Raw genomic sequence first — 26,625 nt, forward strand, 5'->3', positions numbered from 1 at the left:
CAAGCATGGTCTGACTGATTTTAGTTGAAAGTGTGATAAGTGTGTGGGTTTGTGTGTGTGTGTGAGCGTGTGCGTTCGTGCTTGTGTCGTGTTTGCGTGTTGTGTGTGTGAGCATGTGAGTCGAGTACGGTCACTGTAAACTCATGGTAGTGGTACGGGGCCCTTGTCCACCTAGCTACGCCTCTGGTCACGCCCGTCGCTGTCGTAAAGGTCGTAATAAATTCGATGAATTAAGTAACAATAATTAAATGTTACGTTAGGATTACATTCAGCGCATTTATTTATCTTTGGCATGAGCGTTAAATTTCACATCTTACAAAACTCTTATATCTATTACGGATTAGTTAAGATTCTACGCGCGTTGCACGGTTGCGCGAAGTGAAGTAATCTAGGTGTAGCCTACAAACTCCTATTGCTATTTCGGAATTAAGCAAAACACTCCCACCACCCACTCCTTGGTTTAACAATGCGACACATGTCCGGTATTTGGTTGGACTATCAAACATGTTTATTCCACGTTGAATGCCTTTAAGAGGTTATAGTTAAGTTTGTTCCCTACGCATGCATGATCATTGCTTGGAAACCGCGTGCTTTAATGCCAAGATTGAATTACTCATACATACAATTATACTATGACATCATTGAATTATTAGAAAATAAACACTAAGTATGCTTTTAGATTATTTTGCAAATTATCTAAAAAGCGTAGTGTTTAATGTTGACATCAAGGCACACAGTTTCTATGCAACGTTCGTACTGGGTTATTTGGAAAAAGAGCTACTCATAAATTTCAAAATCCTAATCTATACATGAACAACCCCACATAGCCAAATGTCTCCATATCTCGCTAGTATGAACGGATGAATTTCAAAATGATTCAAATAAACCATTTGATAATTAAATCTATGCCATCTAATCTGCTCGCACACAAAATGCACAATTTATACAAAAGTGACCTAAATCTTATGTCCGCTGTCTTTAGTCTTAATCAGTCATTTTAATATTACATGTACCCTAGGTTTTTGTCACTATTTGTCATATGTGCAAACGCTCAACTTGCAATAGGTTGCGGGCGTCGGTTGCAGATGTCGGTTTGACAGATGGTCAAAGTTGATCATCAGTCACGCTCCGATAAGTACATCACGTGATCCATCGTCATTAGAACAAAAGCTTCCCCTAAGAACGACAACGAACGGAAAGTTTCCATGCCACCAGCAGTGCTACTACGAAACTAGAAACTCGAAGTTCTTATCGTACCGTCCCTCTCGCTCTCGTATTAAACAGTATAAGTGTCATAGGGACCGCACGGCACGACACGAACTTCGAGTTTCGAGTTTCGTAGTAGAACACCTGTAACCAGCCGGTGCCCAAGACTTGCGATGTCGTCGGTCCGCCGCAGGTCTGCCAACGCTGCGTCTTCGATTCGTAGTCGCCACCCCAGAACCTTTCTTCCCAAATGGTTATCTGGTCTTCAAGCTATGTGGTCTGCCCATTGCTACTCCAACTTACATACTTTTCGAACTACCTATGTCGGTGAATCTAGTTTTTCGGCGAATTTCTGTATTCCAAATTCTATCGCGTAAAGAAACTCCTAACATAGCTCTCTCAATGGCGTTGCGTGACACTGAACATACGTGTTGGTTATATGCATTTGACAACTTTTTGCGACAGTCGTCCGCAGCAAATGACAAGCAATCGTAGTGGCATCATCTCACTCAGCTATGGCCGGCATTTGTTTTTGCTTATTCCCGTAAGCTCCTTCAATTTAAGCCAGACTCCTCCATCAGCAGTGTACGCCATTGAAGAAGCCTTTACTTTCATAGGCACTGATGTCCGTTCGTCGAGGAACAATTCGTATTTGTTTAGTATCTTTATCAACGCCATCTTCGATTGTATGTAGCCTTGACGGAGACCTGAAAACAGAAGTTTTGAAATTATAATTGTGGCTGAGAATTTTTGCTACACGCTGGGCAAAGATAGTCAAAGGTCAATTTGAATGCCGTAACTCGCAAATGTTTTTTTCTTTTTTATTTTATTTGTGTGTTCAATTTAATTTCAGTTATATTCATAAAATTTTTGGCAATTCGAAAAACTGGAACCGCAAGCAAAGTTGTTTGTACTCATTACTCTGCTGCGGGTCTCTTTAACCAACTTCAAAAAGGAGGAGGTTCTATGTTCCAATGTTTATATTTTTTTAATGGCTACAGTTCGTTGTGTTGGTAATGAATGATTATCCGTAACTCAATTATTTTTAAACATTAAATAAAATAAATATTTTGTCCTAAGCGTAAGGCTTCAAAAAAGGAGGTTCTATGTTCCAATGTTTGTACTTTTTTATGTATGTTCACCGATTAGGTACTCAGTCAATTGTGGACCGATTTTCAAAATTATTTTTTTATTCGAAAGGGTACTCTTCTGAGGTGGTCCCGTTGTAACCAAGTCAAGATCTAATAATGGAATCCTAGGGAAATCGAGGGCAAACCTCAAATTTTATAGGCACACCTATAGCAATTTTGGCATTTGATAAGCATTTACATTCAGAAAGTATCATTTGGTAAACTAGACCTGATGAAGAAGACCGTAGGTGACCAATGGAACTCGGCAAAGCTAAGTAATGCTCGCTCGTCTATAAACGATCATGATTAATACTTATACCTAGAAAAGAGACTAAGAAGGAGCTTTAAGTTAATGATTCTTTCGAACTGATCTGATGCTGAAGCCGGAAGGTAGGCAATGGAACTGTTATAAAACAACGTAACTAAGCCGTATTTGGGCTTCATGGAATCGTTGTGAGATGTACTTTGGCTACGAATAACTAAAAAGTGAGAAATAAAGAAAATTTTTAACAAAAAAGTAAAACCAAATCTATAAAAATAAAAAAATAACAAAAAATGGAACCTACTACAAAACCCTTAAAAATATTTTTCTACGTACCTACTAGCTCGAAGTCGGTGACTCAGCACGACCCAGCAGGATGGATTGAAACCCATAAGTATTTAGGTAAGGTACACGACTATTGTTCCATTCCTGCTGGCTCGTGCTGAGGCACCGACTTCGAGCTAGTAGGTTTTTTGTTATTTTTTTGGAGTCCGTTTTACTTTTTTGTTAAAAAAAATCTTTCATTATACTAAAAAAAATCATGTCAATAGAAATATCATGGTGTTTCAGAAAAATGATTAATCTGGCTTTGTGTCAAGAATCACTATTTTAATACGTCAATTTGAGAACAACTTAATTAATTTTTATCTTATTGTTATATTGTATTGTTTAAATATTTTCATTATGTATGACGATCTCTCGAGGAGAACCAGTCTTATTTTAATTTTGTTTTCATTCCCATCATGACATGCTTAGAATTTTATATTTTATATTATTATTAATCTTATTACCTTTGACGATTTCAATACAAATTCTTATAACTGTCATTTATGTAAATTATTATGTAATGATGTATTAAATTAATAAATAAACTAAACTAATTAAGTAAAACCATTAGGAATAATTTGTCTTTGCTACCTTCTACGTAATAGTCAATAGCGTAAATAGATAAACAGTTGAAAAGCCCAAATATTTAGATTTGCAAACCCTCTTATTATCTTGTTATTTGAAGTATAGTCGTGTGTTCATTCAGTTCACTCTAAGCTCTACAACTGATATGTTCTTCAGATGCACACTGTATTCACTTACAAATTAAGTTGGCACACGAAGTACCTACAACCGTCGTGTCATAATATGAGCATAACTACAATATTATACTATATATATGTATATATATACTTGCACGTTTAGATCTTTATGTATACTCCTAAGCACCTTGTCGCTTTAATTCATTTGTCGACTCACGTAGCTATCTGGGTTGCTCATTCATTACAAATGTTGTGACAAAGGCACTAAAGTTTACAGATATTAAATTCATGCATACTGGCTGGCCTTTATAATGAGACCCCGAGAGTGAAGGCTTAATCTAAGCTTAACGTCATCGTCTAATTGATTTGACTGTTACTTCTGACACAAGGCCACATTGATTTGAACTCTTATTGAACTAACTCATCGTTAAGTTGATATTGAATGGAATGAACATTGAAATGATTACATTGTTTGGTAAATTTTATACATACCGGATCTATTACCTATACTTCAATAGCTATACTTTTAAACAAACGATTGTTAGGATTGTTAAGTTATTGTGTTACCAATGTTATCATTTTTAGGATTTTAGGTAGAGTGTCAAAGTTGGTAAACTTATTTTTATATCATCAACTAAAAGGTAAAGAATCTTGACCTGTATTTTTATTCAAAAATACTTTTACATAATATAGTTTTACCTTTATCATTATCAACAATTCATTCATTATTACAAAAATAATATAGTCAAATAACCCGCCCCTTGCCATTCCCCATAACGCTCGCGGCGTTTCCACGTTGGATAGCTATGGACAGTCTTTGCACCAAAACTCTTACAAAACGTGTACCGTCAAGTAATAATTTAATAACAATGTGATGTAGCCATACTTATATCGATATGATTTCATGAATACTTGCCATTAAATCCTAATTTAAAAAATGCATTATCAATTAAAATACTCCGAGAATATTTACCTTATTACTGATGCTGAAAAACGAAGTAGAAAAAGATAGAGAGACCAATCTCTATCTAAAGGCATGGTAGATCGTAGGATGAAAAATCGATCACTTTGGCGTCGAAAAGGGGAATCTTATTTATTCATTACTAGCTTTTGCCCGCGACTCCGTTTGCAGAAAATTTGTTTCGCTATCCCGCGGGAATTATACATTTTTTGGGTCTCGAAAAGTCTCCTTACCAAATCTCATCTTCATTGGTTCAGCAGTTTATGCGTGAAGATGTAACAGACATAGAGATAGACAGAGTTACTTTCGCATTTATAATATTAAGGAGTGGCAATAGCCAGGCTATAGCATGGAGAACAGATGTCCGTTGGGGCCGGAAAGTTCTCGAATGGAGACCGTGAATCGGCAAGCACAGCGTAGGACGTTCACCAACGAGATAGGCGGATGGCCCAGTTGAAGCTGAGGGTTCACAGTGGATGCAGGCCGGCCACTGGAGGTTTATGGGGGAGGCCTATGTCCAACAGTGAACGTCCTACGGCTGATATGATGATTATAATGATGACTCACCCATACATTTGCGCGGACCTTCACCGAACGGCATCCAATGGCACGGATGCATCTTAGACTTGGACGCTGGTGAAAATCTATCAGGATCAAATTTATCCGGCTCTGGGAACACGTCCGCGCTCATTTGTATCGCTTCTATGGGCACGAATATTAGCGTGCCCTCGTCTATGATCAAATCGCTGTCTGGTATTTTATATTGTTTCGTACACTTCCTGAATAGAGCCCGCATCGGGGGGTGCATTCGCATTGCTTCTGTAAATACATAATTTGTCTATTTTATAAAATCAAATCGAATCAAAATATTTATTTTAGACCTTAAAAAAAGAACTGATAATAAATCAAGAAGCTAACTGAATAATGGCATGAGCGCTAAGGGTAGTTTTCTGGGAAATTCGACTCCTAAAGAGGTGAAACAAAAGATGAAATTTTGTATTGAAAATCAAAATTACTAAAGCTACAGATGTGAAATGTAAAGTTTAGTTACATATTTGAATACGTATCGAAAATTAAAATACCTACGGTTATAATGTCGATTTAAAAATATCGAAATTTAAAATATCGATTGTATCGAAAGTTGTTATACCTAATCAATGTTAAATGTCTGAGATTGAAATGTCGATTAATTAAGATGTCAAATGAGTAAGAATATATCTAAGTTGTAAATGTCAACATATTTGAATGTCGAAAATTAAAATATCGTACCTACATACAAATCTGCTTTATTTATTGCTCCTTTCTCTTAAAAGCATTTATTTTACATAATCCAGTCATTTTTAGCACTCGCCGGCCGCTGCCGCGGCACGCTCGCTTTGCTCACTCGGTTCGTGCGTTGTTGTGGTCACAGTTCTAAACTAACCAAACCAAATATTTTTGGTAATTCATGTTCAATAATAGGTTAGGTTAGTATTGTGTCAAGGCGCGAAGCGCCTCAACCGAGCGAAATAGGAGCTCCGCGAAGCGGACCTCCGTCGACTCTGTCACGTGATAGTTCATACGTAGGATATACGATACTCGACTTCGATATTTATATCTTTCCATGTCACTTTTGTAGAAAAATATGTTTTCGATATATTGGACGTAGGTTATCTAACCATTCGACAATATAAACTTTAGTTATTTTAATTTTCGATATTTCGATACTGTCGATATTTTAATTTTCGATATTTTGAACATCGACATTTTACCCGTAGGTATTTTAACTTTCGATATTCAAATATGTAACCGTAAAGTTTAGCTGCTTTTTACCCGACTGCCCGAAGGAGGGTGATGTTTTTAAAGTATCTTACCTACCCAGATAAAAAAATATAATCAATCTAAATTTTCATTTAAATCAACCCCTAAAGGTGTGAAAATATTGTAGCTATTATCGTTACGTTACCTACTAAAAAATAATGACAGTCATTACATTATTATTTTATCCTAAAAGGGAGAAATATGTTTTCTTTTATTAAACAAAAAGGACTCACCGTCTATAACCATGTTTAAATAGACCATTTCGTTTTGCGCCTCGTAAGTGCATACTCCGTGGTATTTTGCTAAGACCCTCTGGACCTCCTCCCGTGCTTTGTCCTGTATGGCCGGACTTCGCGCGAGCTCGTACGCCGTAAACTGGCCCGCGGTCGCCGAAGTCTCGTACCCAGCGAACATATACAACATAGTATTCGCTACTATATCATCCATAGACAGCGAAAAATTCTTCGGACTCCCTAAAATTCACATTGTAAGCTCTAAATAGATAACTAATTGGGTATAGTTTCCACAATAAAATGTCAAGTTTCATTGGAATAATTTCGAAACTCATAAAACTAAGTAGAGTAAAAAAAACAAGGACTTACGAGGTTATCAGAAAATATTGGACACACATTTTTTCTTTTATCATGCAAAATGTATTATTATTCGACTGGATGGCAAACGAGCAAGTGGGTCTCCTGATGGTAAGAGATCACCACCGCCCATAAACATCTGCAACACCAGGGGTACTGCAGATGCGTAGCCAAGCTAGTAGACGGAGAGCGGACTGCAATATTTCGTACCTACTTGATAGCGCGATGAAATGCACAAAGGTTTCCCATAAAACTGATGCTGAGTCCGAATTTGATAGTCTGCCGCGGCGGAACTTGCCGAAAGTACCAATAAAATAGTCACTTCCGGCGCGAAAAAAGGGGCGTTATTTAATCTATCTGATACTGAAATAATAGTCATGGCATCAGTTAGGAATTTACTGGTAGATACAGAAAAGCGAAATATGTCAGTACTTTTTTGGCCGGAAGTGCTTGGCAGACGCTCTCAAAGGTCCCAGGGGGGACCAGGGCCCCTAAATACATCCATCTGATACCAGCATGAAACCAATTCCAGTCGGTGGGTATGAACTCGCTTTTCCGGAATATATGTCTGCCAAGGCTGTTTCTGCCGAAACATCTTGACATACGAGATTATGTGAGCAACCTCTACTCCGCTCAATATAGACATTTCAATTTCCATAAATTCCGACAAAGCCGAATTTTGGTGGAGACCTTGGGTACACCATTAGGAATAAAGTGTCAAAAGTCCCCATTGATCCCATGTGGGCAAAAAGTTATTCAGGGTCAAAATTTGAGGTTATTTGTTTTTTTTATATCACGATTCTAAAAGTTGAAGGAGTCAAGTTCTACATGATAGCACATTTATGCCTCTAGCTTATTTGCAATGTTTTTATAGGTATGGCATAAATGTGCTATCGGGAGATGGTGCTGTTCGCGTCCGTAGGTCTTACCCTCGATACCCTTCACGTGTCTCCCGGGTGGTGCCAAACGAAGAGCAACGCCGAGTAACAGGCGGCGGAAAACCTGACCCCCTGGTTTTCCAGGACGGCTACTACAAGCCGGGAGGATTAAATCACCTCCGAAAGAGTAGACTCGCCAACCCGCAGTGGCCAGCGTGGCGTTTCAAGGCCAAATACCTTCCATGATGATGAGAAAGTGCACTAAAACAAGGCCCTCAGTTCCCAGCGGTCCTGTTGCCCTTGACTACAGCAGCGGTCAGGGAACCAGCGGGACAGAGGGTGCTAAGAATCCCTGGGTTAAAGATTCCGCCTGCTTAAGACGGACGATTTGGTGCGAGCGGCTGGGAAGGACTGGATGCGGAAAACTCACGACCGCACAGAATGGTCTAAAATGGAAGAGACCTTTACTCAGCATTGGGTAGACCAAGGTTGAAGAAGAAGAAAAAGATAAATGTGCTATCATGTAGAACGTGTCTCCTTCAACTTTTAGAATCGTGATATCTCGGGAATGGTAATTATTAGAAAAAATAGTATTAAAACCATTTTTGTAGATAATTTTAAGATCTACAATTTCTGCCTTGACTACTTTTTGATAAAACTTACCGTTTTCGAAAAAATACAAATAACCTCAAATTTTGAACTTTGACCCCAAATATGACCCCGCTTTGTCGGAATTTATGGAAATTGAAATGTCTATATTGAGCGGAGTAGAGGTTGCTCACTTAATCTCGTATGTCAAGGTGTTTCGGCAGAAACAGCCTTGGCAGACTTATTTATTCCGGAAATGAGGGTCATACCTACCGACTAGAATTGGTTTCATGCTGGTATCAGATGGGTATATTTAGGGGTCCTGGTGGTCACCTTTGAGAGCGTCTGCCAAGCACTTCCGGCAAAAAAAAAATACTGACATATTTCGCTTTTTTGTATCTACCAGTTAATTCCTAACTGATGCCATGACTATTATTTCAGTATCAGATGGGTTAAATAACGTCCCTTTTTTCGCACCGGAAGTGACTATTTTTATGGTACTTTCGGCAAGTTCCGCCGCGGCAGACTATCAAATTCGGACTCAGCATCAGTTTTATGGGAAGCCATTGTGCGTTTCATCGCGGTATCAAGTAGGTACGAAATTTTGCAGTCCGCTCTCCTTCTATAGAGGCCTAAGACGGGATACCTCAAGTGCCGGTAATTTCACCGGCTGTCGGATGTAACGAATATGCTGTAGTGTATAGCGTTGCTTCAATACAGATGCGACACAAATAAAATAAAATAATAGCAAATTGTTCAACAAGGGACTAAAACAAGCCATAATGAAACGAGATGTTTAGCCACCCGAGCAGAGCGAGGGTGTCTATAGTTCGAGGGTCATTAAGGTTGTTTAGTCTCGCGTTGAACACTCTACCTACTTTTCACTTTGAATGCGAGGAAAAAAAACGACGTTCTATACAAAATTACAATTTTCCTTTTTACAACGTACCTACGCTCAAATATGAGTAATTCTGTTCCAATGTAGTGACTCTTTAAATATTTACCAAACAGATTCAAACTTGAAAACTATTTTAAAACTAATTGGATGATGCATAATAAAATGAATTCATCCTTAATACAATGAAATATATTTATTTTCCTTATTATAAATCCTGTTTCACGAAATTAAGTCTTTTTTTATATTTTGTCACAGTTGTCATTTTGTTCAATGTTTGTTTGTTGTATGGGAGCCCCCTTAAATATTTATTTAATTTAAATTGAATTATTTATTTTTTAAATGATTATACAACTAAATATTCCGTGAATTATTCAAGCGCCTACCTGTTGCCGTTATTAATAATAATAATAATAATAATATAATCTTTATTTCGGAATACATAGGACTCCATAGATGATTAGTAACAGAGCTTATTTCCTAAAGTTAGCGTAACTAGCGTAATTAACGTCAAGCAAAAAAAAGAAACAAAAATACTTTTGCTGTATGGGAGCCCCCCTTAAATATTTATTTTATTCTGTTTTTAGTATTTGTTGTTATAGCGGCCACAGTAATACATAATCTGTGAAAATTTCAAGTGTCTAACTATTACGGCTCAAGAGATAGAGCCCTGTGGCAGACGGGCAGACAGGTAGACAGCGGAGTCTCAGTAATAGGGTTCCGTTGGCACCCTTTGGGTACGGAACCCTAAACATACGTGTCCTATATTTTCTGACAATCTTAACTGATAAATAGTCCACTTATTACATTTCTTTAGAAAACTAGCCCATTATAACAAGAAAAAATTACATTCATAAATTGGATTGAAATTAAATTACTTAATAAGTACCTGTCGTTCTCGTCTGTTCTTCATTCATCAACTCTACGAGTGTTTGCAGGAAGTCGTTGCGTATGTAGGAGTGCTTTTGTCGATACTCGACGCTTTCTTTTACTAAACTATAAAAGAAGTTTATGATTCTCGGGCTTATACGTCTGATGTTCAGTGATTTAAAGAAACTTGGCATGTAAAATGCTAAAGCGCGAACGAATGTCCTGAAAATTAGGGTAATTGTTGTTTATATTTATTGATAATGCACCAATAATTTTGTTCTAGATAGAGTAAAATAAGTAAGGATATTTAGTACTTTTTGGGCTTGATGTAATATCTCGTAATGCTTGTGAGTGAAATACTTCCTTAGTTAAATCGCTCTACATCCAGCCTGAGAAGTTACGTGTGTTTATTTAGTTTTATGAACAATTGATTAACTTGTAAAGAAGATAGTATAATGTTTCGAGCTATTTTGTGTCTTAAAATTCAACCGAAAAAAAATGCTCTGGATAATACTCGTAAATATATTCCGTAAATCCATACTAATATTATAAACGCGAAACTGTGTGTGTTTGTATGTTTGTCCGTCTTTCACGTCGAAATGGAGCGACGGATTGATCGAGAGATAGTTTATGGGCCAGAGAGTGACATAGGCTACTTTTTATCCCAGAAAAATGCACAGTTTCCGAGGGAACAGCGCGCGATAACCGAATCCCACGCGGGCGAAGCTACTAAATGATAAAGATACTAAAAAGTGTACTTATATGTAAGTATGTTCCTTGCTATGCTGAGCTGAGACCGTTTCGCGATTTCGCAAAGACTTGCTTTTTTTATTTGTTTTTACTTACGATCTGCATACTCCATGTGCTGTAAGTTTTTGCGAATAGTGAATAAATGTTAAGTACTTTCTTTCATCTTACAACAGAAGGAAAATTAAATATTTTAAATTTACTATTAAAAAAACAACTTATATCAACTTATCACTTTGACATTCTGCTTTTAATTACTAAAATATAAACGGCTCTACTTAAGATAACTCAGGAACGAACCGTTTAATTTCGAATTATTTGGTATATCCCTATCATGTTTAATGAGGGCTATCGCGTATGAATTCGCCACTAGAGGCGCTAGGGTAGCGTGAGGTCTCCGAAATGTCAAATCTCATAGTTTTTGGGTGAGCTACGCGGGTTTATTTATAATTAGAATAATTTTGTGAATATTTTGCAATATCTGAAATTAATTATGGCAAATATGCGTTCCGGGGCAATGAATGTCTGTGTTTTGAGACAGTTTTGTCTTTCGGAAACTTTTGTCCTCCCTTTTTTCCGAACAAAATAGGGACTATGCAACACTGTGGCATGCTCGATATTTTTATGGTACGGTTTAAGGTGTATTAAATATGACTTTAATCTAAACTTTGTTTTCACGCCCGTAATAACAGACTTTGAAAGCCATACTTAAAAACCTCACGCAACAGTGCGCCATCTAGTGAGACAAAAAACGATAGCCCTCATTGCTGTATAATAGCGATAAAATGATAAAAAAATACTTACCAGTATATTGTTTGCGGGTTGAAATATTCGTGACCACGCAAACAAAACTCAGAATTAGGATTTTTGAATCCATTGCACTCCACGCCGAATCCTACGCTCCCTATTATTTCCATTGAGTATTTCGCATAGAGATCCGAAAAATTAACCGTCTCGCCGTTCGAATACAGAAGGTCCACATAATTCAACGCTTCGTTTGCAATATGCTCCACCAATGGATACATAATCTTCAATTTCCCTGCTGTGAACGAAGGTGATATCTTCGATCGTAGCATTTTCCACTTCTCTCCGTGCACATTGAAGAGATGGCCAGCCAAAGGGTCGCCCTGTCCTCCACTGAATATGCCATGAGCTTGGAAATGATCAAAATCCTTGATCAAAATAAGCTTCGCTATCTCAGGATCGTTGATGGACAAAACTGGCCGGTGGAAAGAATATGTGCCCACATACGGCAAATGTTTATATTTATCATAACTATCGATATATAACTGGAAAAACTGCGATTTCCTCTGTATCACTTCCTTGATGTTACCGAAGGGAAATGACGGTTTTGGACCACTGACTCCTTTTCTCTTCCAATATGTGAACTTATATTGGAACCACAGATATAAACACAGAAACCCAAAAGCTACGGAGCTTATCACCTCGGTTGTTAAAATGTGATAGAGGAAAGTCATTTTTTAAGATTTTTTAATTAAACACATTAGTTTAAATTTAATTGAGTGAACTTCATTATAAAAGAAATCGTGATCCTTTTACACTAGCGGACTGGCTGCCAAACTGCAAATAAACGCGGGTTTTTTTTAACGGTAAAGGGAGGTCCGTTTCGGCTGCAGCGAGAGGTATATACTAACTTTCAAGTGAGCTCGACCGCTTACTTACCCTTCCATAAATCCACTAGCGCGCCCAATAATGCAGAGGTCGCACAACTCGTCTGGTATGATGACAAAAGCATTCAAGACGTTACATAATAAAAATAAATAGATACCACGTAGTTTGGTAATAAATAATATGTCACAAATTTATTGTCATCTGTTTGTAAGAGCATTTTTAGGGTTCCGTGACCGACGGGTGACAAACGGAACCCTATTGCTGTCGTTTCGCTATAAATCTGTCTGTCTATCACAAACATAATATGTAGTTTATTATATTTATCAAGGTACGATTATCTATTACCTTGAAAATGTTAATAGGTGGCAATTTGGAATTTACAAATAATGGGTATTTCTATTTAATTGCCGCCACAACAGCAAATAATAAAAAATAAATTAAATAAAAATTTAGGGAGGACCCCACAAATATTTTTAATTTTATTTACAAAGTCTAATAAACGTTTTAAGACCAACTTGTGACTTGACCGGTTTTTATTATTTTTAGGTATGCAGTATATTTATCTCTTTTATAATTCTGGGTTTGAGATTTTGTATTATACAAACTCGAAGTAAGTATTGTTTAATAACAATAAACCAGTAGCATTATACCAACAAGATCAAAATTTGAAACAGTGGCAAGACTGGCAAGTGGCTCTATAATCCAGGTTCGTACGTGCATACGCGCTAAAAACGTAATCCTCCTTCAGGTATTCGGGACTCAAAAGATTGAACAAAAGTGATTTATCTGATTCTGCATATCCATGCTCCGCTCCTTTCAATGGAAACGCGTCTTAATGTAAGTCTAGAAAATAATTAAATAATGTCTAATGGCAATGTTAGATCTTAGATAATATTTGGCTCCATAATGTGTGTACCTTTTATCCTAAATACATAGGTAGCAATAAACACAGGCAATAAAACATCGCCATTGCCAATAAAACTGAAATCTTAACCAAGTATCCTTAAGCCCAGTTTAGACTAGCAAGAAAAATCGTGCAAGTGGGAATACATTGAGATTTCATAAAGCGAACGACTTTAAAGTGGTAAATCGAACGCAGCAATGTAATGCAACTTACATGATTTTTCTTGCAAGACTAAACTGGGCTTAAGGCCCTATTATCTTATCTAACGCGATCACATTCACCACCATTCACCATCTCTTTCTACTCTTGTCTTATATCGTGTGACAGAAAGAAGTGGTGAAAACCATTGTGATTCCAAGTCTGTTACACAATAAAAGGCCTCAGGTTTTTGATGAAGCCGGTGAAATTACTGGCACTTGAGGTATCCCATCTTAGGCCTCTAGGTTGGCAACGCAACTGCAATACCCCTGGTGTTGCAGATGTTTATGGGCGGTGGTGATCTCTTACCATCAGGAGACCCACTTGCTCGTTTTCCATCCAGTAGAATAAAAAAAAACAGTTCGCCTTCTTCAAATACATCGAAATTGTTGAGAGTTATAGATCAAATTATTCTATTCAAAAAAACTTAAAAATCCAAATGTATAGCAGGGTGTTTCAGCAAGCAACACTACTCATCAGGTACGGTGGTCTCGACGTACCCCAAATTTCCAATTTTCAAATTTCAAGTTTCCCAACATTTTTGTATTCAAAACACCACACAATATTATTATCAGTCATTGGAAAAACTCTTATCCATCCCTTCGTGACCGACAACAAATAAAGCAGAATTCGTTTTGGTCTAAATTGTATGTAATCCGTTCGTGTAATTCGTGTATCTACACCGTTCTTTCGTCCGTCAGTCCGTCCGTCCGCGGTTTAGCTTAGAAGCTGTTAGTTCTGAAAAGCTGTAATTTTGCATGAGTATTTATGTTAAATCACACCGACAAAGTGGTAAAATAAAATATTTTTTATGGTGCATCTCGTAATTACACGTTAAGTGAGGATGTATTTTTTCTTCTGGTCCCAAAGTATAGGGTATCGTGGATAGGGCTAGGGCTTAGTTCAACTTCTAGAACAACTGGAAGTAGGTACCCCATAGGTTTTTTGGTTACGGCAATTTGTATAGAACCACCTTTTTTCCTTGAGATGTAGGTATGGGACCTTGAAAAAAACAAATTCAAAGTTTTTAGTTAGTAATTTATTTAATAAAACTACCAACACTGCAAGTGAACTACTTATTTCACCTCATAGCGTATTAATTCTACACGTAAAATACTATTATTTACCTGTTGTAAAAGCTACATTCGATACATTCGAACGTACATACTTTACTTAAGTCTAATACCTAGTTTAAAAACATGTTAACATCACGCAACGATACAAAATTAATTAATTTTATTATAACTACCTGGTTGACTGAGCTAGTGGCTAGGCGTCCCTCGCAACAGTTCAGCCGTTCAAGAAAAGAAGACGCCACCAAACGGGAATAAAAAGTTAAAAGTTATTTTATCATAATATTTCTAGACCTAAAATATCTCTAATCCTAGATTTTCGACGAAAATGTTAGAAATCGTTGTGGCATATATATTAATGTACCAGAATTATTGGATGTTTAATAGAAAAAATATATAAACATTTTTTTGTTTCCTTTTAGTACTCGATATTATGTGGATATAAAGTTAAATTATTAATAATAAGTAATTAATTTGGACTTTCGGTAGCGTCGCTGTCTGCTTTTATTACTTCTTTCCTGAGCTGCACTAAATGTTGCAAATATTTTTTTGGAGTCCTTTCCTCTGTGATTCTTACAGAATTTCTGCCATAATTCCCTAAATACATCTCATATTTATCCGCTGAGCGTTCGAGACTGTTACAAGAATCAAATATTTGTCTTTCGAGTTGATCGTAATCATCGTTTTGAATGTTATATTTCTTGTATTGGTCTTCAAAGAACTGTTTACTCCGTAAGAAATTGTACTGAGGTTCATCAACTCGTACGCTTTCACTAGAACTGAAGTCTCTAGTACTATCTGAATTCAAGGATCTAGAAACTCTGGATTTCTTCCCATCTAGATATTCTTTTTCTAACCCTAAAAATTCTTTGTACAGTCTGGTCTTAGCTGTCCTGTATTTAGTGCTGCTCTTATACACAGGTGTATTACGATTCTTATGACTACATGTTTTATCATTATAATCTCTTCTCTCCCAGATAAATGAATCAGAGTCCACTTTGCCCGATGCTACCGAGTCTGAAGAATTGGCTGCGTGAGAAGATGTATCATCATCGTATTCTTTTTCTGAAGTCGTGTCTGATATATTTTTGTTATAGTGCAATGCATTAATATTTACATGTTTTATATTACTACAATTTGATGTTTCATTATTTTTCGGTTCATTAGTTTTTAAACTATTTACTTCAATAAAATTTGATGTTTTACCGTCATCAGAACCATTGGCATTTAAGCTCTTTATTACAGTAGGGCATGTTACATCGTCATTGAATTTAACTATCCTTTTATTTTCTTTTTCTCGAAGTGGAGAAATTGCTATATTATAGGGATAAAGATTATCATTGCGGCCTAAGATTATGTCTTTAATTTCATTTTGATCGACTTTACTTGAACAGTTGACAGACACACGTGGTAATATAAGATCGTCTGTTTCAGGAAAATCTTCAGTAACAGTATGTGTTAAATCGGAAATATTTTCAATTTCATTCCTTACACTTAAATTTTGATTTCCATTAACTTGAATAGCAAATAGTTCCTTGTCTTTGGTTGGTGCAGGTTCAATAGCACTGTGATTAGTTAACAGATCTGGAGTAGTACATACAAAAATAGTATCGTTATTTCTGTTCTGATTTTGATTTGTTTTTGTTGAAGCTTCTAAATCATCTTCAGAACTTTGTGATTCAGATTCTATATATTTTTGAGATATGTTTATGTGAATAATAGGAGTAGGTATACATTCATCTGCTTTCATATTATTATTTATAGCCATCGATCGTTTTCTTCTAGGTGGTGGTAAAACTCTCGTCTGTGTGTGTCTATCGGATCGTACTGTGTCATCAGTCATCATAAATGCACTCTTGAAAACGACTTGCTTGGCTTCCGTTCCCGTTGATTTATCATATAAGTGCAAAGATCCACACTTTGGCCCAATGGCAATATCTTTGCACCGTGGCGTCATTGGATTAGTTTCTGTCCAGGCATCGCGATAGACAACATATATGGATTTCTCCCTAGCAGCGTATGATTCCAAGTCAGTTTGTGCATCGATACCTTGATCTTTAACTCGTATAACTGTCCTTCGTGTTTGCGTGTGAGCTGGAATACCAATCCTTCTTTTATTTCTTAACGCTTTCTGGCTCAAATCCATCAACCGCTGTCGAGCGTTCGTGCAAATTTTTAGCTCGCTCAGTGGTTCCATTATCTTTTTGTCCACTATTGATTCTACTTTTGAAACAGTTGCTTCCTCTTTCTTTTTTAGCTTCGAATATAACCTTTCTGTTACAGATGCCACTATTTCAGCTCTCTGATTATCATAAAGAATAGGGACATGTGGATTTTTAGGTATATGGTCAGTACATATTTGCCCCTGACTTTGACGGGGTGATGGATCATGCGATGTCTTTTCAATTGGTAAAACTTCTTGTGATCTATATTGCCGTCTTTTGTGCCTGAGAGGTGCAACAAGCTCCAGCTCGCTGCCACTTCTCGTCCTTTCTAAAGTTGGTGCTAACAGTTTATCTACTTCTTTAGTAATTTCATTGGCTATGTTTACATTTGTATTTACATTTCTTAGTTCATCTGAACTTGCGAGTGGTGAAATGATCGCTTCCGGATTATTGTCACTATCAGCCTTAAGTTGCAACATGTCTAGTAAATTACCTATTTTTACTGCCTTTTTGGAATTCTCATCTACATGGTTGAAATTATTCGATTGGAGATCCCAATGACGGTCTTCATAAAATATCTTGCCCGTTTCGGGAACCTGCAATATTACGAAGAGATCATTTTGGGAATTATTTAGATGAACTGGTAATGAACTTTTGTAAATCGGTGTAAGCAACTTGGTGTACTTTAAGATTGTGTCCGGTATGCTTACGTATTGGATATGGTGTCGGCTCAGTTCAGCGAGTAGGTTGTTGTAGTGAGCCAGAAGGGCAGTGCGGGGTGGCGTGGCGCGCGGGGGCGGCAACTGACGCGCGCGCGCAGACCAGCGGAGGGTGGACGCCGACTCGCCGTAGCAGGCCACACTCGGGGATACCGCTGTTGAGGAAATGAAAATATATTTAAATATGAAGAAAACAAATAAAGCTAAAACATTCTTTCTTTCTCTGTAAAACCTAATCTGTAATTATAAAATCCGTAGAACTATGATAGTTGCCGACACAGTCCAACAAATTGCCCTTAAGTGGTAGTGGATGGGCATATTGCTGGCCGCTGAAGCTAAAAAGTTCTGGAGTGGCGTCCGCGTATCAGAGAGCAAATGTAGGTGTGTCCCCTGAGGTGGGTGGACGATCTGGTAAAGATCGCAGGAAAATACAAATACAAATATTATTTATTGCACACCACAAATCAGTACAAAATACTTATAATAGATTACATTTAGATTCAGGGAAGATATTTGCTGTCGTTAGCACAAAATCAGTGGTCGTGGAGATTGGATATTTTGCGACTGATATTTTATAATGATGATATACGTAGGTACAGGGGTACAGCTTCAGTGGTCTGATACGTGTCACCAATAGATAACTAACGTATAAATAAACTCGTTTAAAAATGAACATGCTAAATAGTTTCATGTTCAACTTGTTTCAATACAGCATGCGAGGAAACGTGTACCACGCATGTGGGCTAGGCTAACCAATAATACGGCACGTGATGGGCTAAGAGCTTTGATCAGCGTAAAAACATGAGGGATTATTTCAATAAAAATATAAGTAAGTAATCCGTCTTAAGTATATTTACTCGTAGTTTTCTAGGTAACTTACTGGCTATTATAAACGTGCAAGCGCCGCCGGTGAAGCAGTCCTTCAACAGCCACGTAAGAGCAGAGTCGCGGTACGGTACGAACCTTCCGCGGCCGCTACCACCACTCACTGTTAAATAAGAACATAATTATAGGAAATACTATTTTTTGGCGTGCATTGGGGTGATTCCAGGAGGTACCTAGTTTGCCACCAGCACTAAGCGCTGCCTACCCTGCTGCCTACTCAATGCCCGCCATAATTTTTGTAGCTCTTTTTGATATGTTAAATCTGGACATTATTAGGCGAAGAGAGCACTGGCATTGATGGAATAATGCTAACGTCAAATGAATGAAATGTTGGTCTTGAACTTGACTTCGAAACTAAAATTCGACAACGATAAATAAGCAAGCACACAATATGTCTGATTCCATCGGAAACTAGGTATGCCAAATATTGATTACAGAATAAATAAGCACGAATGGTTTCGTTACAGTTCCAAATTCGCAGTAGACCGACGGAAAATCAAAATTACCTCACACTAAGGTTTTTAATGAACAATAAAGATTATTATTATTAATATTATTATACTAGGATAGGTTGCAGTGGTATCTACATTAGCTTAGGACTATCGCTCTCGCGATGTGTTCTTTTACCGAAAAACTCAATTTAAAATTTCAAATGTAATAAATTCCGATATGCGAGCCTGTACCTACTCGAACTCGAACCCACGACCGTCGTCGTTGGCTTGAGAAGTCTTACCTATGTCAAAGTATTAGACTGTCTACATTTATGCCGATTATCTATAACGAGATGATTAATAAACTTTAAAAGGGAACAGCGAAAGCGAAAGGGTGTGTTTAAAGAGGCAAACAGTTCAAACTACTATTATGCCGTGTTAACTGGTACAAACTTCCGAAAGTTCATGCCATTAACGATTAATTTACAGTTTTGTTCTGATAATGAAGAAAGTCATTAGTCTATTGACTTAGCAGAAAAAATTGTTCGTTAAGTAAGTGTAGATAGTAAGACAAAAATATATGTATATCTCTTACCCAAAGCCGATATGACGTTGCTAAGCGCGACGAGTGATTTGTTAATGTTCGCCCCTTCCTTTTGCCTCCCCCCGCAACAACCTTCCCAGCTCGCTTTTTCACTGTACGCGGAAAAATGATTTGTGACTATACAGGCGTTTTCTGTTAACGGTGCTTGAATGTCGTAGAGTCAGCAGACCTACATATACATGCAAGAATTAAAAATACTTAACTGTTTCCAAAAATGGAAAAGTCAAAATAAATTCCTATTACAAAAAGCGGTTGTAGAGTTACCTTACCTACTTTCGTCGATCTTACCCCGTCATCACATCATCAACATACATGACTGAAAAACAAGAATGGGGCTTATCTTTTATTAACATTATTTTGTAGTGCCAGTATGATATGCCAAATGTAGAGACGCTCAAAGGGTGTTAAATTCGATCCAGCAACGTGTGTGAACTGGATGATGTTGTATTTCATCGGGTCAGTCGTGCAAGATTAGATTCAACCAATTTTATGACCCTCAACCCAGCAGTTGAGATTTCTAGATTATATTCCGATCCTGTAAGAATATTGGAATAAATAGTACCTAACCTATGTGTTATCCTACGTGTCCAGGTATCCACTACTAAATTGCACTCAAATCCGTCCTGTCGTTTTAGCGTGAAGAAATAACAGACGTATTCACAAACTTTCGCATTTATAATATTAGATAGATTACTAGCCTACCTGCCAGCGAGATCAGCCAAATGTAGAGTAGCTTTAGGGGTGCTGAGCTCCAATAGTGCGTGAGACCTGGAGGATGAGGTGTTCCGCCGGGTGGCAGCCGTGCGCCGGCGACGCCCCCCTTCCGACACCAAAGCGAGGAGTGTCTCTACGTCGTTCACAGCCACTCGACGAAGGTCTGAAATTATTATACACGATTTTTTACATATTTTCGTCTAAACTTACGGGCGTCGGAATAGCAGTGCTAGAGGAAGTCACACCTGCATTACACCCCATTGCACAAAGGGAGGGAATCTCGGGAATAAAACCCCGATATCTCAACCGCTAGGGGACGTGTTTATTAGGTTTGGTAATTTGGCAAAAACGTGGAATTTCATTTGAATGCCAAAAACTTCCTCCTTTTTTTGAAATTTCCACGAGTATTTTTCAAAAAAACTCGAAATTTAAATTCAAATGCCTTACTCTGACATGCTGTAAGTTCGAACCTACGGGGCATCTTCACTTTTGTACTTAACCTAACTTGTTTTGGCGCGAAAAGAATATTTAGTTAAAGCAAAAAAACTACGAAGATTTAAAAAAATCCTGTCTATAATTAAACCCACATTAAGGCTACTGATACTGATTACTAGTACGGATACAAGTGGAAAAACATCGAAATTCGAAACAAAAAAATTTTCTTTTTAGTTTTGTAATAAAAGGTTCAAAGAAAAAAGAAACTTAATACATTACTGATTACTAGTACGAATACAAGTGGAAAAACATCGAAATTCGAAACAAAAAAATTATGTTTTGTATGAAAGTTGAGTCACAAGAAGACTTAATACATTTTTTTTCGAATTTTAATGTTTTCCACTGGTATGGTACCTATTAGTAAATAGTAGCCTTATATGGGTTAAATTATAGCACAGGAATTTTTTAACACCCTGTATATATTCGAGGGTAAGCATAGGTTATCTACTCCTCTTGTTTACTATTTTCTATTTTCGCTTACTCTGCACATAAGGGCCCTTGGTAGGATGCTGTCTCACGCGCAGGTCCTTCCGCGCGTTGCCTCGCCTCCGCGGCAAGGAGTTGAACGGGAGGGGGGGATCCTCCCCAACCAAGAGGTCGTGGACGCGCTCGTTGTAGATTTCCAGGAAACTACATGTAATTAAAAATATTTGAATGTAAAGGAAATGGAAAAGAAAATAAATAAAAAGAACACTACATACAGGGCGATTCTCTGGAGACCTGATCGAGATCAAACCTAACCAACTCAATTAATTAAAGGTTAGCATTTCATATTAGTAGGTACTTAATACAGAACGCTTTTCAAAGTAATGGGATTTGTGAATATAATAAAACATTTCTTAGCGACAATTACAGGCAGACAATTGTAAACAATCAAATGATGGGAGTGATCCGAGGAGCTTAGGCAAGGTTGATATATTTTTAATGATGTTTATTAAATACGAGTAGTCGTTTCATTACCTTTTTATCTAACTGGGATTGCGTGCGTTATGGGAATAATAACAGCTCGCAAGATTCTTGAAAATTACCAATGATTGATGTAGAAAAGTAGTCTAATTTCGCGTTAATAGTCAGCGCCAAACTTAGAACCCGTAATTAGAAAGTATTTAATATTATGGTAATTTATCAAACCCTTAACACGACCTACATGACTTGATGCCGTTATTTTTAGTTTCGCAGTATAACTAATCTTATCTGTACACTTTTTGGGTTCTATAGTCTTAACAAAGAGCCCTCATTATTTTGCCATGTCAGTCTGTGTGTCCCTCCGTCTATCCGTCCGCGATTTAGCTTAGATACCTACTGTTTTTTACATATTAAATTAATTAATAAATTAAAAGATATCTGTACGGTCAAGGAGTTTAATTCATTGGTCACCATGGAACCATTTCACAGGAGACATCGCATTAATTAACAAAAAGTCGGACTTTTCCTTTATCCATGGTGGCAGATCATTTTTTTCTCGCATATTCATAATGTGGGATTTCTAGGGATCCATTTGCGAAATAATTCACTCTCTATTAAAATAATTAATCTGTTGACTTGAAAAACCGCATTCATTTCGGTCCACTCGTTTAAGAGCTACGGTGCCACAGACAGACACACACAGCGGTCAAACTTATAAAAAATAATAAAAAATAAAAAGTGTTTATTTAGCAAAGGACACTTGTTACAGTTCATGCGATTTATATATCAGACTCCAAACTAGGCTGAGCCTGTATCTTGGTAGCCTGCGAGTGTGTTTAACAAAATTAGCTGCAGTGTGACAGAAATCATTGTTACAAACTAAATGGGTACCAAAAACAACGAATTCGCGATTGCAGTGTGATTATGTTTGAGCGCGTGCGTGTACGTGTGTTTGTGTATGTGTGTGAGGGGGGAGGGGGGAAGGGGGGCTTGAGTTGTAAAGAGGTAATAATATAACATAACACCCCTCTTTTTGCGTCGGGGGTTAAAAATTGTACCTAATAAAATCAATCTTAAAAGTACGAAAAACTATCACATCTTACAGTCTGTTCAATATAGGAATGGACAGAAGAAAAATAGGCTCTTTGTAGTGCACGCTTTAGGAAGTCATTTAATACATTGCATTTTTTTAGTGTACAGTCAAAACTTAAGCTAATTAAATATCGAAGACATCAATATTACTTTCATTTATTCATTGACTAGCTGTTGCCCGCGACTCCGTTCACGCAGAATTCGCTTATTGCTATCCCGCGGGAACTGTGCGATTTTCCGGGATAAAAACTATTCTATATCCTTTCCCGGGACTTGTACTATTTGTATACCGAATTTCATCTAAATCGGTTCTGCAGTTAAGACATGAAGAGGTAGGTAACAAACAAACATTCAGACTTACAAACTTTCGCATTTTTAATAAATATTAGTGATATTTGCTATTTTTCATATCATAATTTAAAAACAATAAAGAAACTTATTTTGTTAAAAACAGAAACGTCTTCCTATAAAATACCATAAGAGGCAGAAGTAAACAACATTCTGCAAGGAAAGGAACGTTTATAATGTTGTTTACTCAAGAAATATTCTGTACATTATTTACACTTTTTAATCGCCAGTTTGGATCGAAATATGATGACTTTTAATCATATTCAAATAGTTAATTTTTCACAACTAAAGCACTGCACCATTTTTGATGAAATTTGGAATGGAATAAAGCTTGAACTTCATAGCAGGAACTACGGGTAGAATATTTTTAAATAGGGAATGAGAAAGAATTAGTCCACGAAACACAGTTATTAAATGTATAAATATAAATTGAATTAATATTATGTACCTAGCAAATTACGTATTAATATTGTGTTATTTTGTAATTACATTAAGTAAGTATTTAAGTTTGGCTTTGCCAGCCATATTCGGGCACATAATAAACAAGCCTAAAGGTTCGCCTTTTCGGACACGACATGGAGGCATCATTTAAAAAATAAACAAAATTATGACTTCATCTTAATACTTCTTTTATTAATCATCATCATTATTACGACTTCACAAAAAATGTTTAGAACCCCTTCTTCTGTGACCCTCTAGAGTCCAATGTTATCTTGAATGGACTATAGTAGGCTTTAGATAACGAGTAAAAGTCGATCAAAACTTAATATAATTTAATAAGAAATATATAAAAATTATCCAAGCTATGATAAACTTATCAACAAAAACTTACCTCGTTTTATTCATATCCAAAATTACAGTTAATATTTATTTATTATTAGTTATATATATTTCTATTAACTGTAATTTTGGATATGAATAAAACGAGGTAAGTTTTTGTTGATAAGTTTATCATAGCTGGATAATTTTCAGGGTTCCGGAGCCAAAATGGCAAAAACGGAACCCTTATAGTTGCGCCATGTCTGTCTGTCTGTCCGTCCGCGGCTTTGCTCAGGGACTATCAATGCTAGAAAGCTGTAATTTTGCACGGATATATAAGTAAACTATGCCGACAAAATGGTTCAATTAAAAATTAAAAAAACTTTTTTTTTAGGATACCTCCCATCGACGTAAAGTGGGGGTGATTTTTTTCTCATCCAACCCTATAGTTGCTTGTGTGTTGCTAAAACGATTTTTTGATTCAGTGATATGTTTGCGAAATATTCAACTTTAAAGTGCACATTTTCATCAAAATCGAGCGTCCTCCCCCCCCCTCTAAAATCTAAACTGGATTTTTTTTTAAATCAAGATGGTAGTAAGTATATCAAACTTTCAAGGAAAGTAACTATAACGGCTAAGTTTGCTTGAGAATTATTAGTAGTTTATTAGTAAATAGCAGCCTAAGGTAAAAAATACACCTAAACTTGGAAGATTCCGTATAAAATACGAAATGCTTAGAAAAATATTACTTAATTTTTTCGTAATGCCTACGGAACCCTATTTTGGGCGTGTCCGAAACACTCTAGGCCGGTTTTTAAGCATGAGGGATAAAATAAAATAATAATGTTACAAGAAATTATGATAACAGTAATTTGCTTTACCGCCATTGGACACTACACATCATCATAAATTAACCTGACCTGACGACCGGGTCGCCAAGTGGTTAGAGAACCTGACTACGAAGCTTGAGGTTCCGGGTTCCATTCCCGGCCGGGGCAGATATTTGTATGAATAATATTAATGTTTGTTCTTGGGTCTTGGGTTAAGTATGTATTTATCTATATAAGTATGTTTATCCGTTGCCTAGTATCCATAGTAGGTACAAGCTTTGCTTAGTTTAGGACTAGGTCAAATTGGTGTCAAGTGTCCCATGATATTTATTTAATTAGATACGTATTTAGTACTTATTTAGTATTTATTTATTTGGCAAAAAACATAAAATACATAAGGCCTTATTCTAATAAGTCTTACAATATTATGCACCCTGGTAGGGTATAGCCACATTTATAATAATGTTATCTAATAGGCAACTAAAAAGTAAGATATCCTACGTTCGTTATAGAAGGAACGTAATCAATGAAAATACTTAGTTTCATCGGATTTTCAATTACAATTTATATTACCTTTGTAGTTCGACATTACCAACTCTGTCACACAAACTTAAAGTTAAATTTTAATTCGTGGGACGATATCTTCAAAAGCATAATATCGAGCACTAGTGCTAATTGCACTTAATGAGGTCTCGAATTTTTCGTGAATAAGAACGTTTGTATTGTACAGTAGTGCAAAAATATGGATAGATTAGTCAATAATATGTACCACAGAATTTTATTCCGACGTAATAAGGCCGTATAGTAACATATTTTTGAGTGGTTCGAATAGATAATGTATATTTTACATATTTTTGCACTTAACTACTCATCATCATCATGTTCATTACAGTTGAATAAAAATAAAAGAAAAAAAAATAAACAATATATTTACTAACGAGATTTCGTCTTGAATAAAAAATATCTTCTACACAGCAGCGTTCATTTTCCTACTTAAGCTTCAAAGTAAGTATCGAAACATTGTGTCGACTTATTATTTAAATGATTAAAGCAAAAATAAAACTTTTCTCACCGAAAACTTTCGTTACCAGCAAAACTGAACAATTAAGAACAGTCGTGAGCTAGGGCGGGTGGCACCTAGGGCGGAGAAGAGTTAACTGTTCGCGGCACTAGCCGAAGTGTGAAGCCATAGCAAGGCTGGGTAGACGCTACAGGGCCATTCTATATTCTATATAGAATAACGGTGCTGGAACTGGTACAAATAATGTAGAATTTACTCATTGACACAGACTTGAAAGTTTGGGGTCATTTAAGGTTGGTAGGTCTCTACTATTTACAATCATTGATGTTTGTTCAAATAACTACAACTTGTATTTAGGAAACATTAAATTGTTACCTTCTGATGCGATCATTTATTGAATAAAGCGTTTTTTTGTAGAGATACATCTGTGGTAGGTAGATACTTTCATCGGGGACACTTAGTAGTTTTTCACTCATAATGACTACAACTCCCGGCTGAAGTAATTTCAACTTATTGTTTATCTGTACAATTTTAACGATATTCTCGCGTGATTGGCTCCCGACAGTTGTAGTACTTAATTATGATAAAGTTAAAGTTATAGATTATAGTATAGCATCAGGCTTTCCAATTAATATTCCAAATTACTTACGTCTTTAAATTTATATTCGACTCATAATTTTGAACGCTTATTTATATGTATATATATAATTATATATGTACCTATAAAAGAGTAATGTGATTGACTTACTGACAGGACAGACAACGCACGACCTAAACCATTGGAGCTAAAGATTTGAAATTTAGCGGACATATTCCTTGAAGGTCATAAAGGTGCAATAAGAAGTAGAGTTGTGGATAACGCTCATTTCGAGTCTTAAAGACTTAACTATATTT

The 26,625-nt window shown here is 36.6% G+C and overlaps 2 protein-coding genes across 2 annotated transcripts in view; both read right to left on the reverse strand.

The window, feature by feature from the left end:
• Window positions 1-256: 256 nt before the first annotated feature.
• Window positions 257-12,601, reverse strand: LOC141432584 (probable cytochrome P450 6a14). Its single transcript, XM_074094223.1, has 5 exons — window positions 11,760-12,601; window positions 10,228-10,430; window positions 6,621-6,860; window positions 5,155-5,406; window positions 257-1,913 (listed from the first exon to the last, which is right to left on the reverse strand). Exons 1-5 carry the CDS (start codon window positions 12,431-12,433, stop codon window positions 1,720-1,722), a joined length of 1,563 nt encoding a protein of 520 aa, XP_073950324.1. The 5' UTR covers window positions 12,434-12,601; the 3' UTR covers window positions 257-1,719.
• Window positions 12,602-14,768: 2,167 nt separating this feature from the next.
• The window catches only part of LOC141432327 (uncharacterized), a 37,305-nt gene continuing 25,448 nt past the window's right edge, over window positions 14,769-26,625 (reverse strand). Inside the window, exons 5-10 of the mRNA XM_074093871.1 lie at window positions 21,257-21,405; window positions 20,269-20,443; window positions 19,558-19,658; window positions 18,527-18,634; window positions 17,638-17,801; window positions 14,769-17,523 (exon numbers count right to left, since the gene is read on the reverse strand). Of these exons, the coding sequence (XP_073949972.1) occupies window positions 15,232-17,523; window positions 17,638-17,801; window positions 18,527-18,634; window positions 19,558-19,658; window positions 20,269-20,443; window positions 21,257-21,405 (2,989 nt within the window). The 3' untranslated portion in view covers window positions 14,769-15,231. The remainder of the gene's footprint in view (window positions 17,524-17,637; window positions 17,802-18,526; window positions 18,635-19,557; window positions 19,659-20,268; window positions 20,444-21,256; window positions 21,406-26,625) is intronic.

This window comes from Choristoneura fumiferana, chromosome 11, assembly GCF_025370935.1.
Source record: "Choristoneura fumiferana chromosome 11, NRCan_CFum_1, whole genome shotgun sequence".
NCBI classification, from domain to species: domain Eukaryota; kingdom Metazoa; phylum Arthropoda; class Insecta; order Lepidoptera; family Tortricidae; genus Choristoneura; species Choristoneura fumiferana.